At 40.3% G+C, this 17,724-nt stretch overlaps 3 protein-coding genes across 4 annotated transcripts; 1 reads left to right on the top strand and 2 right to left on the bottom strand.

The window, feature by feature from the left end:
- Nucleotides 1-625: 625 nt before the first annotated feature.
- On the top strand, nucleotides 626-6,175 carry gtpbp6 (GTP binding protein 6). 2 transcript variants are annotated; one of them, XM_088313385.1, is made up of 11 exons: nucleotides 626-1,016; nucleotides 1,849-2,019; nucleotides 2,120-2,257; nucleotides 2,384-2,454; nucleotides 3,140-3,270; nucleotides 3,383-3,453; nucleotides 3,856-4,014; nucleotides 4,768-4,976; nucleotides 5,160-5,308; nucleotides 5,757-5,909; nucleotides 5,969-6,175. In XM_088313385.1, the coding sequence occupies exons 1-11, from the start codon at nucleotides 812-814 to the stop codon at nucleotides 6,087-6,089; spliced, it is 1,578 nt and encodes a 525-aa protein (XP_088169511.1). In that variant the 5' UTR covers nucleotides 626-811; the 3' UTR covers nucleotides 6,090-6,175. The 2 variants fall into 2 exon arrangements, with proteins under 2 accessions (XP_088169511.1, XP_088169510.1); XM_088313384.1 differs by having other exon boundaries at nucleotides 2,333-2,454.
- Nucleotides 6,176-6,699: 524 nt separating this feature from the next.
- Nucleotides 6,700-9,780, bottom strand: LOC148324602 (PI-PLC X domain-containing protein 1-like). Its single transcript, XM_088313297.1, has 6 exons — nucleotides 9,358-9,780; nucleotides 8,876-9,012; nucleotides 8,309-8,437; nucleotides 8,066-8,221; nucleotides 7,729-7,912; nucleotides 6,700-7,200 (listed from the first exon to the last, which is right to left on the bottom strand). The coding sequence occupies exons 1-6, from the start codon at nucleotides 9,500-9,502 to the stop codon at nucleotides 6,935-6,937; spliced, it is 1,017 nt and encodes a 338-aa protein (XP_088169423.1). The 5' UTR covers nucleotides 9,503-9,780; the 3' UTR covers nucleotides 6,700-6,934.
- Nucleotides 9,781-11,729: 1,949 nt separating this feature from the next.
- On the bottom strand, nucleotides 11,730-16,706 carry plcxd1.1 (phosphatidylinositol-specific phospholipase C, X domain containing 1, tandem duplicate 1). The gene is made up of 7 exons (XM_088313308.1): nucleotides 16,420-16,706; nucleotides 15,373-15,478; nucleotides 15,155-15,297; nucleotides 13,989-14,117; nucleotides 13,729-13,884; nucleotides 13,403-13,586; nucleotides 11,730-12,574 (listed from the first exon to the last, which is right to left on the bottom strand). The coding sequence occupies exons 1-7, from the start codon at nucleotides 16,447-16,449 to the stop codon at nucleotides 12,339-12,341; spliced, it is 984 nt and encodes a 327-aa protein (XP_088169434.1). The 5' UTR covers nucleotides 16,450-16,706; the 3' UTR covers nucleotides 11,730-12,338.
- Between the last annotated feature and the right edge of the window lie 1,018 nt (nucleotides 16,707-17,724).

Here is a 17,724-nt window from a genome sequence, read left to right as displayed (position 1 = left end):
AAAGCGTAATGACGCTAATATCCTGTAGAGGGCAGTCTCGGACCGTGATATGCCGCAAGAGAAACGACAAATCATTTCATGAATTATTTCACATTTTAAATCAATATTTCCTGGTATATAAGAATTATTTTCTGTATGTGTGACTATGTGCGTGTATTGAGCATTTAGCGTTGTCTAATTTGCACACATAGCACCATGAAAACCGCATGATTTGTTTTATTGAATAACAACTGCGTGGAATTTTTTTTCTGTGTGAGTGAACGTTGGTTTCGCTGGCTGTATGTTAGTGTGGAATTTTATAAAAACAACACGAATTTTAATGTTAAAAAAAGAAAGAAATCAATATAGGAAGTGACGTAAAAACAATATGGCAACGGCGGACATGCGTTATTTTACTATTCCCGTATTTTTCTTTTCAGGCAATATCCCCCCGAATAGAGGAAAAAAATACTTCATAATTGAGAAGTACAGAATAAATTATGGGATCGAAAGGAATTTAATAAAAAAACAGTTGATGACCGAAACTAGTTACTCGGTACTCGGTGGCCATGGACATATCGGAGCATTTATCCTATGGGAACTGTTTCCTGTAAGATTTCACTCAGGGTAAAAAAAATATCTAGAGGCGCCCCTGCACTGTCAAAGCAAAGCATCACCTGGATTTGAACTTCAGACGCTGTACAGTACAACAATAACGTCGTTATTAAGTACCGTTGTGTGGTATGCAGTAGAATGTTGAGAGTGTAGATTTAAAATGAGGAAAGTATTACGACGTCATTTTTCTTGACGTAATTGAGAGTCCTTGAATGACATGGCAATCGCGAGGAGGATCCACGCGTGGTCGTCTCTCCTGAACCGAGCTTGGACACGCAACTGCCGGCCAGTCGCATCCGTGCCTGCCGCGTGGACGAATTGGCATCCGCGGCACGGAGATGCTTTTTCGCCGCGGTGCTGCAGAGCGTTTGGGCTCTCTCGCAGCATCTTCGGGCGCTCGGACGACTTCACCGAAGACAGAGGTGGCTAAAGTACTCGCACGCTGTACTTGAGTACTAGTACTCGTGTAAACAACAACTACAAAAGACTATGAATTAAGTTCAACTACAAATATAAAAAGCACAGACAAAAATGGAAATAAATGAAAAAAATTAATAAAAATAACACGTGCGTCTCGGGTGACAAAAGTATACTCACCCTTTTCTACACAGACTTTTTGTGATAAAAATGACGAGTGCCGATTGAACTCTTTTAGTTAAGTAAAAGTTGAACAAAAAAAATTACAGACTCTAAAATGAACAAACGTGTGTGCTGGGTGGCAACAAATACTTGTGTGAAAAAGGATTGGTAAAAGTAGAAGTGTCAAAAGTTACACACTCTTAAATGTACTTTAGTACACAAGTTAAAAAAAACAAAAACAAAAAAATCTTTTGCTCTTAATGAGCAAAATCAAGAATGACTTTGCGCTGCCATATCGACTGCAAACATTTTTTTCTTTTCTAATTCTTCATCAAATTCAAATCTTATTTTTAAGTTCACCAGACAGCAATACCGAGTTTTGTACTATTTTTAAAACATATTGATCAGAGGAGGCAAAAATACCCTAAAATGGTCGAAGTATTGCTTTATATTTAAATATTGTAAGTAAATTTGCTCCCTGAAATGTTCTTAAGTGCAAAAGTAAAAGAGTACATTTTATAATCCATACCTGTTTTGATGACTTTGTCAAAGTACGGAGTGGAAAGTACAAATATCAGTTTTTAAATGTTGGGCGTAAAAGAAAAAAGTCATCTGAAAAATAAAAACCATAAAAAATCAACTTCTTTACAGTTTTGCCGTATGTGAACTTTTCAGGTTTCACCCAGCAGGAAGATGACGAGGATGAAGACTTGATGGAGGAGCAGGAGGCGGAGGAGCTGTTCCGGGAGCTGCAGCCCGCCACGGCCTTCGCAGGAGGCCCGCACCGGGTCTTTGTGGTCCACCCTGATGTCAAGTGGGGAAGGAGGAAGCAACATCTGACGACTGGTAAATTGTCAACCTTCACAAATTCACCTCCTCATGAATTTGCCTCATTGTGTCTCATGGAAGTCACATGACTCACTACTCCCCCACTCCCTCTTTGCAGCGGAGCTGATGATGGCGGAGGCGGTGGCGCTGGTCAATACGCTGGACAAGTGGACGGTGGTGGACCGTCTCATCATGTCCACCAAGACCCCGGACAAGCGAAAGATCTTCGGCAAAGGAAACTTCCAGATGCTCACGGGTACTTTGTGTTCACGTCACCACATTTTGCATCCTTGTTGTATTTATGGACGACATTTTCTGGAAAGTCTTCTAGAAATTTCCTGTAAATGTAGGCGTTCATCACGTGTTCCGCTTGCCCGTGCAGAGAGGATAAGACGGACAGCGGGCATCACTGCCGTTTTGGTCAACGTGGAGCGTCTGTCGCCGTCGTCAGAGGTGAGCTCAGCTGTTGTGCGGCGATTCTAATTGCGCTGAAGGGCTTTCTCAAACTTTTTGGTGGGAGGGATTTTTACTCTTGATATTTCAGATTGTTGAAATGATGTGTTTCCATCGTATCCGGGGTATTAATTTTTCCTAAAGATAAAGTCGGGAGGATGAAGTGGTTCATTGTGTGCGTTTGATTTTTAATTGCATTATTAAAATGATTTGTTGTATTCATCTGCGTGAATTACTGGTTTCATTATTGATTTTCATCAAAGAAAAAAATATTACTCATCTTAAATTTATTTTTATATCAAAGTCAAATAAAAAATGATATAAAATATTCATACAGTATGTACATTTATACACGCATACTAGCGCCCGACTTTAGCTCGTTTAAAATCAGAAAAAAAAGGGCCACATTTTTGCTAATTGTCATTGCAGTTTTTTTTTTTTTTTTTTTTGAAAGAGTTTAGCACTTTCAAACACTGCCCCAAAAAATTGTCAAAAAAATCTACCAATTCTTTTTTTTTTTTTTTGCTGATTTTTCTCTGTGTTGTAAAGTTGAACAAACTCTAAAAGCCAAAATATTTTAAAGCAATCAAATGTTATGTCTTTAGTTCATGTTTCTATTGTGATAAGTGTTAAACGACCAAAATTCATTTCATATATCACTCAAAATCGTTCTGTTGTCCTCCAGAGGGAGCTGGAGGAGGCGTGGGGGGTGAAGGTGTTGGACCGATACTCGCTGGTGCTGCACATTTTCCGCTGTAACGCCAAAACCAAAGAGGCCAAGCTGCAGATCTCGCTGGCCGAAATCACTCTGCTAAGGTACCACCAAAAAAATAATAATCATAACAAAAAAAAAAAATCATAAAGTTAAGTAGAATTAAGTTTCCAGATGTAATTAATAATAATAATGATAATAAAATTTTCCTGGCAGGTCACGTCTGAAGAATGAATTCCTCAACATGGACCAGCAGGGCGGCGGCGCCCGCTACATCGGCGGCTCGGGTAACCAACATGGCAAACCGGGGGAGCATCTCGATAGAGACCGATAAAGTCGACGATTTTAGGACCGAAAGTCTCGAATTGACTTTCCGTCTTGAGCGTGTGCAACCGCATTATCGCCACGTTATGATCGGTCGCTGGAAAGCGTTTTGGTAGGATTTATCAGGGGTAGATTTTTTTTTGTTTTGTTTTATGACACAAAACTCTTGACGTTGAAACAGGCTCGGTGGGCGTTTTATATCCGCTGGATATAAACGATCCATCTTTCATTTTTGTGTTTTGCTCAGTCAGAGCAGAATAATGTTGTGACAGAGCAAGATTAGGACTTGACTTGCTTGTTTTTTTTTTTTTCTTCAATAATTTAAAGTTACGTTGCGTCTTGATAGTTCTTATGACTGCATGTAGGCGAGACGCAGCTGGAGGTCCAGCAGAGACTGCTGAGGGAACGCGAGTTGAAGATCTGTGCGGCGTTGGAAAAGCTGAGCAGGAAGCGGCGACTGCTTCGAACGCGCCGGAAGCACAAAGACTTCCCGATCGTCTCCGTGCTGGGATACACAAATTGTGGTGAGACAAGTCGTCGGGCCGGCCTGCGAGGAGTGAAAATCCACGGATGATTGATGCCGATTATAAAAGTATTGTCTTGTTTTATTTCTGTTTTGTTACTACTTTCAAACCCTAACCCTGGTTTCAAACCCTACTTTCAAACCCTAACCCTTGTTTTAAATCCTACCCCTAGTTTGAAACCCTACTTTGAAACCCTAATTTGGAACCCTAACCCTTGTTTAAAACCTTACTTTGAAACACTATCCCGAGTTTGAAACCCTACTTCAAAACCTTCAATCACATTTTCAAACAAATCATCTTTGAAGTCCCTACTTTGTGACTCTAACCCTACTTTTAAAAATTTAAATATTTTTTAAATTAATATGAAAACAAATAAGTGGGGTATTAGTGGAATAAAAAAAAGTGAAAATAAGGCAGCAATAAAGATAAAACTGAATTAAAAAAATATTAAAACTCGATGGCTGAATTAAATTGTGACAAAAAGAATGAAATAGTGGGATCATACAAAAATAAAATAGATAAAAAATTAAATCAAATAATCCAAAAACAACAAAGGAACAAAAAAATGTGATAAAATATAAATTAAAGTACGATAAGACTAAAATAAAACAAAACAAAAGTTAGACGTACCGTACCGGAGTGTTCAATATTCTCCCTTTGTTCTTCATTAGAAAGCATCCTTTTGTTTTGTCTTTCTTGCACCCGCCATCTCGTTTTTCTCTAAACAAAATCACATTTTGTCTTTGTCGGCAGGCAAAACAACGCTGATCAAAGCGCTGACGGGCGACGCGGGGCTGTGTCCCCAGGATCGGCTTTTCGCCACGCTGGACGTGACGGTGCATGCGGGCCAGCTGCCCGGACGTGTCACTGTCCTCTACGTGGACACCATCGGTTTCTTGTCGCAGCTTCCCCACCAGCTCATCGACTCGTTCGCCGCCACGCTCGAGGACATCAAGCACTCGGTGCGCACATCGCAGGATACGTCGGACATATGTATCATTTTGGACATCAAATTGTGTAGAAGTGAATCATATATCCTGTTTATATGGTTACAATTTTGGAAATCGTCAGCAATCATATCCAGCTGTCATATTCAAGTTATAGTTCGCCCAAATTTGACTTGTGAATTTGTACGCGTGCCTCAGGATGTGTTGATTCACGTGCGGGACGTGAGCCATCCAGAGAACGTCAACCAGAAGGCCAACGTGTTGAAGGTCTTGAGGAACCTCCGAGTGCCCGATGCACTCATGAGCTCCATGATTGAAGTCCACAACAAGATTGACCTCGTTGACAAGTAAGGAACATTTCTTTTGAAAGGCCGGCATTAAAAAAATATGATTAAAACTCCGTTAAAAAAAAAAAATGGATCTTTAACATCTTTAGCCATCAATGGTAGTCAATGAGTTAAAATAAGATATTTTTCATCCTTTAACACAACAAGGCTATGAATTAGAAGCATAACATGTTTTGCAATGCTTTGTCTTTTTGGTATTTAATTTAAAATAGGGAGGAAAAAAAAAAGTTTGAATGTCAATGTTTGTCCTATTTTATGTGTTAATGTGGGAAAAATCTCAAATTAAAATCAGACTTTCTTTCAGGCCCTACAGTCCAAATGTACATGGTCTACTTTTCGTCTTACATTTCTATGACCTGTACAGTTAAGAGTAGCATCACCATGGCGACAGTTACCATGACTCGCAATGGGACACATCAATAAAACATCACAAAAAACATCTTCACAGTTACAAATCGACGGAAGCCGACGCCCTGGCCATCTCGGCCCTGGATGGGCGCGGCCTGGAGGCGCTGAAGGAGGCAGTGGAACGGCACGTGGTGGCTACAACAGGCAAACGCGTGGTCAGCCTGAAGGTGGACCTCAGCACACCGCAGCTCAGGTGAGGCCGCCATGTTCGGCCCCGCCGCGGTCGGCGCTGTTAACTTTTGTGCTTGGCAGCTGGTTGTACAGGGAGGCCGCCGTGCAGGACGTGAGCGTGGATGCCGACGAGGGCTCGGCCGTCGTCAAGGTAGTCATCGGCAACGCCGCCTATGGACGCTACTGGAAGACGTTTGGCTAGCGACGAGCTAAATGTATATTTGACTGCATGTAAAAAAAATATTTTTTAATTAAAAATGAAATAAAAGAATTGCCATTATTTGCAAACCACGTGGTTGATTTTGGTTTATTTTGGGGTTAAAATTAATTAATTTGAAGCACTGTTGTTTTTTTTTTTTTAGTATTGATTAATTTTTACACTTAAAAATAAAAAATTAAATAATTAAAAAAAAAATTATATTATTTTTCCAACATTTATCAACTACGTGTAAAAATAAGACATCCAGATAATGAGCAAGGTTATTACGCAAAAAATCCTTACAATTTAAAGAAACATTTTTTTCCGTTAACTAAATAAAATCAAAACAAAAAATGAACAAAAACTAACTGAAACAATCTTATGTTTATAAAACTAAACATCCAAAACGATTTGAATCCTGGTAATTATTGAATTTTAGAATGAATCCAGTGTTTTTTGGTTTGCTCCGAATAATTTGAATTTTACACTTGTAACTTTTAATGACATCGTTATATTTTACATTTAATAATTAAAATGTGTAATAAAAAGGTACTAATGAGAACTGTTACTATCACGAACAAGGAAACCAAACTACGAAAAATAATAGCAGCGCTTGGCATTTTTCTCTCCTTAGGCTGCAGAATTTAATGAATCATGTTGTTGCGAGACTGTTGATACAATAGATGGACGATCGGATCAAATCATGCTGAGAGTTGTTCCTAATATTGTGACCATCACAGAAAGCTAACTACTACATTAGCAGCTCTCAGTACAATTTAGCGTAAAATAATTAAAAAAAAAATATTGTTCAACGAACAGACTTGGTGCAAGTGTCCACGAGCACTCTGCTAGCATCCGTTTTCCGCATGCAACTTTTTGTCCATCAGCAGTTTCCTGTTGAGTCCCACGACGAGGGGGCAGAGAGGCAGCGGGCCCACAAAGTCCCCCGCGATGATGTTGAGGCTGTGGGGGTCCGAACCGGGGGTCTGCTGCTTCACCCACTCGCTCAGGCTGTGCCACTGGGCCCAGGTCAGCGTGCGCAGAGACTGCTTGGGGTTGGTGATGATGTACTTTCTGTACGCCGTCAGGTTTAAGCCGGCCACGAAGAAACCCTCTGCAGGGACAAACGGACACCACAGTAGAACTTGATGCACGTGAGTGTGTTTAACTCATTCAATGCCAGCCATTAAAAACAAAACAAAAAGAAAGAGAAACTTCCAAAAAAAAAAAAAAAAAGATTCAAGGGACAAACACGATCAAATTTTCAGTCTGCCATGTTCATAAGCGTCCACATTGTTTTAATACTAAGAGACTCAATACTGCCATCTGCTGGCCATACTTAACATTTATTTTATTTATTTATTTAATTTTCCGATCTTAATGCTCAAACTAGACACCGCCGATTCCCTTAAAAAAAACACACTTGACGGCAAATGCCGTCAATGTCATTCAAAGAGTGAATAACGCAAATTAAATTATTATTCATTTACATATAATAATATAATCATGAGAATACTCGATCCTAAAAATATGTAATGAGTGACTTGCGGTTCTTGCCACACCAAAGTACATGTGACGTCATGGTGAGATTTATCGTTAGCATGTTTTGTGTGTCATTAGCACAGGTGTGACGTGGACTCACGTGGCCTTCCCAGCTGCTTGTTCCACTCCAGGAAGTTGATGGCGGCTCGGGCCGTGCGCTGGTTGGCCCACCAGTAGGGAATGCTGGGGAGCAGCTCGTCGTGGCGGGAAGCTACGTCGGCGTCGTAGGAGAGCAGAACTTGACGACCGGACGCCCACAGGCGCCGAAGCGACCAGTCCGCTTCCTGTACGGGAAATAGAGACGCGCATGACTATCAGGTTAGAGCAACGAACGTCTCATCATCCAAAGTATTCCACATCACACGTTCTAAAACCTCTCCAGAAAGGAGCGTCTTATAGTCCAAAGCATACCACATCATGTACGGAAAAGGGCTGACCTGGCGCAGACAGAGTTTGGCGCCAAAGATCTTCTTGAGGCTGCATATGAAGAGGTGATGTAGCGTGTCACTGAGCCCCTCGAAGTGTCTGCAGGCCAAGATGACGACCTCCTTGGGGTGATTCTCCAGCCAGGTGGCCACGGACCACAGAGTGTCCTGATTGGTCGACAGGAAGCGTGCATTTGAACTCATTGGTCAGTGCGGACCAAAAGATTGAGCCAGCGAACGTCGAGCGTCACTCACTAAGACGGTGACGTGTGTGTATAGGATGTGCGTGAAGTACAACTCTGACGACGGGTCGTCGGGTTTATGCGCCACTCGCAGGTCGAAATATCGAATGCCCATCGATAGCTGATCTTCGATGCTTCGGTCCTGATTGCGTAGACATTAAAAAAAGGATATGATACGATAATCGTGATAATAAGATAACATAATTCTGTAATAAATACTGTATAGCTATTACATGGTTATAACGTATTTGTAAGTAACAAATGTTATCAAAAGTTTAAAACATATGAATCATATTTTTAAAATACAAATTAATCATTTAATTATGTAATCTAATTTGTCAAATTTCTATATAAACATATAATTAAATAAAATGCATTTATGGATTTTTTTAGTAAAAAAAATGCACATTATGCATGTTTTAAAAAAATGTACACGTTCATTTTGTTCTCTCTTTTACTTTGGATATCATACCACAGATTTTCAATTTCCTGTACAAATTCCTCCTGTCATCATAAGTAAAAGTAATGAAATGAATCAGGCTTGCGTTCATATTTATATTCTTATTCATGAGCTCCATACCTGCGTGGTGGCCCATTTGAAGACGGTCGGCCTGGTGAGGCAACAGCAAAGTCCATCAAGCACCCTGAACAGGTCCGACTCAGACCTCACCAAGGGGGAGGAGATGTCCAGGCAGTAACTCATTGTGTCATGACTCCCTGGAAGACAGACACACACGCACACATATAAATACTGAACAGCTAGAACTGGTTTGCTGCTCTTACAATGACGTATTGTAAATGGAAGGAATTTTTACTAATCTCACACACGCGCACACGCACACACACGCAATTTCTACAGTATGTGTCTTTCCTAATAATTTGGGTTATCTTATTTTACTGCATGAGTGAAATTATTTGTGACAGTTCACACACGGTTAAGATCAGATGGTCAGATCATAATCCGTTTTTAGGTATGGTTATTATTTCAGAATTATAGATGCCCAGATATCCTATTTGTTGTTATTGATGAAACAGGGAGCAGTGCAATTAAAGAGACAGTACCGGGTATGGCCAAGTGGGTCAGCGGCACGTCCAACAGTTCCTTCGGCAAATTCGACATCCAGTCTTCGCACCAGAGATCCATGTCGGGGATCTCCTCAAAGTCGCTGAACACGGACCCCGTCGGTGTGGACAGCTTCTCCCACATTGCACCCGAGATGAATCGATCGTCTTCGATTATTTCATCCTGTGCCTTTAAGAGATCGAGGTCAAAGGGTAAATAGGACGTAGTATCGCAACTTTGGGACTTCCTCGGAGAAGTGTCGCGAAACAAGTTAGCCGGCTTGTCGCTGATGGTAGAAAACTGGTCTTGTCACCGCAACATCATCCCCCTCACTAAGCATTAACGCTCTTGTTCCGGGTTCGTCTTTGACACGCAGACCCGTGTTTGATGCGGCTGTCACTTTTACTTCCTGGTTGTCCTACGCATGCTTACTTAATAGAAGAGATGAACGAGAAGCGACAAGATGGTTCTGTCATGTCGCACTTGCGAGCGTAGTAGCGAACGTTACTGGGAAACATAAATGGATAGATTGATGGACTTTAAACGTGTAAGGGTTAAATAAATAAATAAATTAATATGGCAAAAGTACTCACGCTATACTTCAATAAAGAATTTGAAGTCTTGAGTCTACTTTTTCAGTTGAAGATAAAAAGTGCAATCATGAAAAAAAAACTGAAAATGAACAAAAAAAAATGCAGAGCCCAGTTTAACCAAGGAGCACAAAGTAAAAATAAAGTACATCAGTTGACAGCGAGAGGCAAAATAGCTGCCCCCGCCCATGGATAAAAAAAAATGGGTGAATTTTGATGCAAAGTTCATATTCCGCCTGAATTAGGGTTAACAAAGGTTTTTTTGGGCCTATTTATCTGTGCTTTGGTAGGAGCGCCAGTCATCTTTTAGGATTTCATAAAAGACCAACAGATCGTGTTTCTTCCACCTCCGCTCACTCAGCTTTGTGTCACTCCTGTATAACGAGTTCTGTCACAAAACCAGGGCTCAAGTCTGACTTTTGACCTCAGGTTTCAATTAAGGCACTGTATCCAATGCAGTACAGCAGCATGAGGGGAAGCAAGAGCTGAGTCTCGCTGTGTTTGAAGTGGGAACACAAAGCTCCATTAAAGGCATCAGAGAAATTATCAACAGCTCAGGGAAAGATGATCTCAAAGAGCACAGCCATATGATTGGAAATCACATTGTACAAGTCTCGGGTTGTTAACTCTTTGTTGTTGGCCACATTTAGAAAACTATTTTCATTTTACAATGACTTTAAAATGTCAAATATCACACTGTAGATTTTTTTAAATATAATAAAATGCCAGCACAGGATTTTTTTTTGCTCCTTGTCCACAGAATTTGTGTACAGAATTAACATTGTCTTTTTACAATGTGTAATATATTTTTTATATGCATTAACTTATTCACTCCCATTGACGGCTATATACGTCAAAAAGTCAATTCATTTTACCAATGCAGTTTAATGACTGAAGCCGAAACATTTAAAAATGTGCATGACAGACATAGTTTGTGCTTCTGTGCTTAGCATGCTTGCGCAACCTCCGACCCCCTCGGGTTATCTATGAAATTGGAGAAACAAAAGCAGCCTCAGACTTTGCAATTCGGTGCCATAAACACCAAATTTAACACACCTGCTCCACATTCACACTTGAAATAACACCAGAAATGAAAATTGACCAATAGCACCTAATTTGGACATTTTCACAGAGGGGTGTACTCACTTTTGTTGCCAGTGATTGAAGTTTTAAAGGCTGTCTGAATTTTCTATTTCAAGAGGGCATTATTATGCTATTATGGACTATTATGTGATAGCGTTTTTTTTGTTTTTTTCTTATCTATGTTGTCCCATGAGAAGATGCAACCCAATATTTCCCAAAGTGTGAGGGGTGTACTCACATTTGTGAAATACTGCTGAGGAAACATATGGCATGTCAACCAACTACAAGAAATGATTCCTCCGTGACATTGAAACCTGTCTGAAGAGGAATTATAATTCGAAAACCGTGAACCCTGCGCATTCGCAGTTCGGAATTTGCAGAATTTGGAGGGGGAGGGGCGTGATTTTGGGGGACGAGCCTAATGTGAATGACACGTCGTCTATGTCACACAGCTTTTAAATGACATATAATCCCCCAAGATGATGTCACAGAATTGGAATGAGTTCCTAGGAAGAAACTTTCCGACACACGCAAGATAAACGAACCATCACAAAACTTCGGTTAGAAGAAACGGGTAAGCCTTGCTCATTTGATACAACTGCTAAAAAAACTTGCTTTCGGAACCCATGTTATATTTTTAACCCAGCAGATTTAGGGGCTTAGTGACAGACACAAAGGACCCAAATGCACAATTTACAGGTTGCAAATATTTTAATGAGTGTCTGACAGGGATCTTGTCAATGGGAAAAAACCCCACAAAGCTGAAAAAAGAAATGTATTTGGAATTTTAGCCAACAAATTCGAGCGGAAATTCTTTTTTGTCTTTGTCATTTTGTTTTCTGTGCCTTTGGGGTTTATTTAAGTTTTTGACAATACCAAGAAAAAAAACCATTAAAAAAATAAAACCAACACTAAAACTAAAACAGTAAAATAAAACTAATTGTAGCTCAAGGTTAAAACCAAAATATTTGTGTATAATAAATCTGTTTATTGTAAAGGATTATTTCATTGCTTTGTTAAATCATTCACTGCCAGCCCGGGTAAAATGAATGTAATTTTTGGCGTCTATATCCGTCAATGGCAGTGAATGAAAACCTGATGGCCTTGAAAAAAAAAAATCACAATTTAAATCGCAATCGCAAGATTCAGCCCTATAACAGCAATGTTCAGTACATGGCAGGCAACTAGATGACACAGGTGGAGAAAATCAAACAGCAGGTGGAAGAACAGGAAATAAAGCTTCTGAAACGAGTGTTTGTAATGACCACAAAATGAAAGCCAGAACTAAAAACAAATTAGGGTTCTTCTTAACGAAGTATTTTCTTGTTAAGCGACACGACAATTTGCGCAAAGCGGCTCTCGTTGACAAAGTCGGCCGCCACGATGTTGAGCGCGTTCGGGTGATCGCCGGGCCTCTGCTTGAGGACCCACGAAAGCATCGTCGGGTTGGTGGACTTCACCAGGTCCTTTAGAGACTTGGTCAGATTCTTGGAGATGTACGTCGCGTCCACTGTCAAGTTGATCCCGGCGACAAAAAAACCTCCTGAAACAAATTTTAAAAATATTTTTGAAACTGGTTTTAGAATCTTTGGCTGTCCGGCTGAATACCACTGGGTGAATTTGAATTCTGATTTTTGACGCTGATTTAAAAAAAATAAATATATGTATATATATTTTGTAGCGCATCAGGTTTTTATGACAGAGAATTTGAAGGTTAAAAAACTTTCATGAGAAAATGTTCAAGTACTCATGAGTCATAACGGGATTAAAAAACATGTTAAATTTGAACTCTTGAGTATTGCACAATACGGATTTTACCATGTGTCGTAATTTATAGCTATGTTTCACAAATAGTGTTCTTTTTTATGTTTTTAAAACAAAAATACTCCAATAATCATGTCCATATGTACTGGTGGCCCCTTGGTTCAGTGAAAAAAAATAATTTGTTTATTTTTTTATTTTCTATTTTATATTATTTCATATTATTTTATATTATCTTATATTTTATATTTTATATTATTTTGTTTTATATTATTTTATTTATTTTACATTTTATATTATTTTAAATATTTTTTAAAAATATTTTTCATATATTTCTTTTTATTTTTAGATTATTTTACTTTTTTATTTAATTTTTTTTCAACACCCCCCCAAAAAAAATTAAAAAAAAAAAACTCCAGCATTTTAGGTTGTCCATCCATGATGCAAGATCGTATTCAATCACAGTACTTCCTACATTCTTCTCTTTTGCATAAAATTAAAGGTGTGCCGCCATCCAGTGGACTACAGTGGAGTCATATATAAGCGAGAGTTAGACCAAAACTGAACTTTACCCTCCAAAAAGTTGTCAAATAAGTTTTGTGGCACTTACCTGGTCTGCCATTTTGCTTCCAGCTATCCAACACCTGAATCACATCCTGTGCCTTTTTTTTGTTGGCCCACCAGTAAGAAATGTGTGGCCAAAGTTCATTATGACGTTGAACCATGCTGCTGTCTTCGTACGACACGATCACCTGGTGGCCCGACTGCCACAGCTTCTGAAGGGTTGGCACGTCCTGACACGCAAAAGGTGACAATCGAGTCAGAACAGGATAACTTTTTTTTTTTAAATAAAACTTTTTCAAAATGCAAGTTTTTTTTAAAAAATATTTATCGTTGCAGCTGTTAAACTAAAACCAAGAAATATAATGGGAGCACCATTTTGGGACAGAGTTTGGATGAGAAGATGTTTCGAATGCTGTTGACCAGCCGCATGTGGCGCTGGTCGTTGATGTCGAGGAAGTGGCTGAAGGACAGGATGACCACCTCTTTGGGGTGCGTGTTCAACCACTTGCGGATCTCGCGCAGAATCGTCTGTCCGGAGAACACAAGTACAGCGTTCATGAAACAAATGAAACCACTTGCAGGGAGCATGAGCAGAAAATGAAAATGCTCAGCTCGTTGTGCGGCGCGCCTACATCCACGGTCAACTTGGTGTAGAAGCCGTGGTAGAAGTAAAGGTTGTTGGAGGTGTCGTTGGGCCTGCGCCCGATTCGCAGGTCGAAGTAGCGGATGCCGCTGTTCAGCTGCTGGATCACAGTGAGGTCCTGCAACATATTCATACAACATGCCACATACAGCACCCCCAAAAATGATGTATTTTTTTTGTTGTTGTATCCTGACATTTGGGTTTCAGATCAAAAGATGACTAAAGCCCAGCTTTTTTAACGCACCCCACTTTTGCACTGATGAAAAATAATGGACTGATGAGGGTGGTTGCTCAGGCGTTGCCTTGAACTGCAACCGTCCGTCCATCCATTATCTGAGCCGCTTCTCACGAGGGAGGCGGGTGTTCTGGAGCCTATCCTAGCTGAGTTTGGCCAATAACACCCTGAATTGGTTTATTATGACCTTATTATTGAAAAGATACTATTTTATTCTTAGAGAAAAATTACTTTTTTTCTCCTCAATATTTCATGAACAAAATACTGGACTTTTTAAGTCACATTTTTTTAACTAATACACTACCAGCCACGTAAAACAAATGATTTTTGACGTCTTTAGCCGTCAATGGCAGTGAATGAGTTAATACATAACTTTCTAGAAAATGTTTTCACCACCAAAAAAACGCTATCAAACAAACTAATTTTGGGCGGGGTTGTGGTTACTGGTAGTCGGCACGGTGGCCGACTGGTTAGCACGATGGTTGTGGGTTGGATTCCGGCTCCGGCCTTCCTGTGTGGAGTTTGCATGTTCACCCTGCACCTGCGTGGGTTTCCTCTGGATACTCCCGTTTCCTTCCACATTCCAAAAACATGGATGGCAGGCTGATTGGACACTCAAAATTGCCCCTAGGTATGAGTGTGAGCGCGACTGGTTGTACATCTGTGTGCCCTGCGATTGACTGACAACCAGTTCAGGGTGTACCCCGCCTACTGCCCGCAACCCTTGTGAGGAGAAGCGGTACAGATAATGGATGGATAAAACAAAAAATTACTTGGCAAATTGGCCAATCATTGACATTTGTTTGTGAAATTTGCGCCCCCTTGTGGAAACATGTAAGGGCCACTTGAGTGTTTTTCATCACACACAGGGTGCCACTGAGTATCGTACAAGTTCTTCCATCTCATGCTGATGATCATACCTGCGTTGCGGCCCACTTGAACATAAAAGGTCGAATGAGGCCTTGAGTGTATTTGTCCACCTTCTGCAGCATGTCAGGCTGGGTCACGTCGACGGGAGATTTGCTCTTCAAATCCAGACAGTAGGTGATCGCATTGTGGCTGCCTGCGAGGACAAAGGGAAGAAGAAAAAATCACATTACGGTCGCATTCCCCCGTGAAGGATGACAAAGTGTCGTACCTGGGATGGCCAGGTGGTGGAGTGGCGTGTTCTGGAGGGCTGCAGGCATGCGCGACATCCAGTTGTGCATGGGGATGCCAGACACGTGCTTCGCGCCTCTCGAATCCTTAAGAAAACATCCGCGAGGGAAATGTCATTGTACGTAAAAAAAAAAAAAAAAAATGTTATCAAGGCGGCCGGACATGTTCGGGCGGAGGAGGAAGGGGATGATGCATCCATTAACACGAATAATTCGGGAAGGAGGAGGTCAGTAAAAGCGATCCAAGAACGTAAGGTCACTCTTAATTAAAAATTCCAAATCAAGAGGGCGGTGGTTCTTATATAAAGGGGCTTAAAAAAATTAGACCACAGGTATCAAACTGACTTCGAGGGAAACGGGATAGTGGCCTTTGCTGACCGGAGTGTGACACCTGTCGCCTAGATTTATACCGGTCCTTAGGAGTTGTAAAAAAATTTAAAAAATAGAAACACTACTTGAAAGTGCATTTCATATACAATGGAACTCGATATGCTTTACACACTGCAATTAAAAGGCTCAAACATTTTAAAAGGATGTACAAAGTTAAAGAGATTCCAAAGCAACAAAATTGAAGAGCGTACGAAAAAGATTTTCGAAAACGTGACTTTAAAAATAAATGACAGCTCTTAATGAAAAGCCTGTTTTTAATCCGGATTTAAAAGTATTTACACTGACTTTGAAGTCGTTCGTATTTTTATATCGTAAATTAGCGATTGAACATTTTGAGGCGCAGCTGTGTTGACGCCAAGTGTGCAATGGCTGAAGCGATTTTTGCTCAAGAATTCCTTTTGAATGACTTAAAAGGCACTTTGGCAGTTTGAGGACAGCCCATCCCCCGACGGCGACGTAGATGTTTATTTTTCTTAGTTTTTATTCCCTTGACCGTGAGCCTTCTATTTTTATTTGTGACTTCATTCACGGCTAGTTTCGTTTTGGGACTACAACGCCCACTTGTGACATCCAAATCCGGTCAAAAAGGAGAAAATGACAGCAATATCTACTTTAACCACTCAAATTGGTGCTATTACCTCCGTGGATGCGCATAAATTCGCTCCCATGATTGTTGGTTACTCGGACCGGCTTCGTCTTGGTCTTCACGCACTTGCCAAAGAAGCTGCTGCACCTTTTGCGAGTCAGAATTCACTCGAGCTGCATCCACCCCGCTACTTGTTCAGCTTGATCTGCAACGTCAATGATCGTGCTCAAGGTGTCTTTGTGATGAGCCTCACCCCTGAAAAGGTCTTTGTGATTGATCCCCATCATGTTCCTTTTTTTGGAGGTAGAGAATGACTCTCCAAATGTACCCGGAACACAAAGTGCTCTTTTGACTTTTGAAAAAAAAAAAAAAACATTGACGTGACGTGAGTTGTACGTTCAGTTCTGAGTCTTCTGAAACTGCTTCATTTATTTTGGCATAATCTTCGTAAATTCTTGTGTGTGTTTTTGTGACACCGTATATTATTGAAATATTTGTGATATTTTGGAATATATGATTTTGCTAGGTAAGGGAGGGAGCTTGAGCATAGTCCCGTATGATGTATTTAATGTTTGTAATAAGTGTATAGAAATATGTATTTACATTTATAATATAGTCATATTCAATTCAAATTAATACCTATGTAATGACTAGTTGTCTGCTCGTATACACTTAAATGTGAAACGTTGGATGTAAAAAGTCCCTTTCACATTGCCTGCAACTTTGTAGTTCCAAGCATATTCAGTTTCGTATTGCTCACGTTTGCCTCGACAATGACATTTGTTGCTCTGTACAAGAGTGTTCATTACGAAACGCAAAAAACAGGTTATGCAGATGAGGGGATGATGGCATGTGACTTGTTGAGAGTCTTAGGACAGCCAGTTAGGTACGGGCTGGCCTATGCACAAGGAGTTACAAAACAGGTTTCCAAACAAACATTTGACCCGTGATGACAAGTCAATAGCTTGCTTGTTCAATGTGGTCTCACCGATGGCAAAATTACAACTTCAAAATGGAATATATTCCACAAACGAAAAAGTCAGAGAGCACCTGTTTCAAAGTGCCAATTGTGACCTTTTCGGACTTGAAAAACAAAGCACTTGAACCTTAGTGACAAAAGTAAATAACCCATCACGACGGTACACTGCAAAAAAAAAAAAAAGTTTTTAAATTAAAAAGTGAAGTGAAAACTCAACATGTACCGGAGCTGTGACTGTAGACAATACTGTCTCGGAGGTCTACAGACAATTCCTTTGAATTCATCCTTGCTCTGCATGCAATGTCGCCTGTGGGACCTCACACAGAGCGGTCTGACTTTCCAAATCATGTTCAATCAGTAGCTTAATGAACAGATGAG

This window comes from Idiotropiscis lumnitzeri, chromosome 13 (assembly GCF_059441095.1).
Source record: "Idiotropiscis lumnitzeri isolate Australia: NSW breed Sydney's pygmy pipehorse chromosome 13, RoL_Ilum_1.0, whole genome shotgun sequence".
NCBI lineage: Eukaryota > Metazoa > Chordata > Actinopteri > Syngnathiformes > Syngnathidae > Idiotropiscis > Idiotropiscis lumnitzeri.
Note: the sequence above shows the minus strand (reverse complement) of the source record. Positions and strands in the feature narration are given on the sequence as shown.

What these genes read in the sequence shown, in the direction of transcription:
- gtpbp6 (XM_088313384.1), top strand. Translation starts at nt 812, where the DNA reads ATGGCAATCGCGAGGAGGATCCACGCGTGGTCGTCTCTCCTGAACCGA. An exon ending in GAAGCAACATCTGACGACTG is followed by an intron (nt 2,020 to 2,119) that starts GTAAATTGTCAA and finishes CCCTCTTTGCAG; the next exon opens with CGGAGCTGATGATGGCGGAG. An exon ending in GTCTGTCGCCGTCGTCAGAG is followed by an intron (nt 2,455 to 3,139) that starts GTGAGCTCAGCT and finishes GTTGTCCTCCAG; the next exon opens with AGGGAGCTGGAGGAGGCGTG.
- LOC148324602 (XM_088313297.1), bottom strand. Translation starts at nt 9,502, where the DNA reads ATGTGGGAGAAGCTGTCCACACCGACGGGGTCCGTGTTCAGCGACTTT. An exon ending in TCAAATGGGCCACCACGCAG is followed by an intron (nt 8,438 to 8,875) that starts GTATGGAGCTCA and finishes CTACGCAATCAG; the next exon opens with GACCGAAGCATCGAAGATCA. An exon ending in ACACACACGTCACCGTCTTA is followed by an intron (nt 8,222 to 8,308) that starts GTGAGTGACGCT and finishes TCGACCAATCAG; the next exon opens with GACACTCTGTGGTCCGTGGC.
- plcxd1.1 (XM_088313308.1), bottom strand. Translation starts at nt 16,449, where the DNA reads ATGGGAGCGAATTTATGCGCATCCACGGAG. An exon ending in ATTTATGCGCATCCACGGAG is followed by an intron (nt 15,479 to 16,419) that starts GTAATAGCACCA and finishes TGTTTTCTTAAG; the next exon opens with GATTCGAGAGGCGCGAAGCA. An exon ending in CCAAACTCTGTCCCAAAATG is followed by an intron (nt 13,587 to 13,728) that starts GTGCTCCCATTA and finishes TTTGCGTGTCAG; the next exon opens with GACGTGCCAACCCTTCAGAA.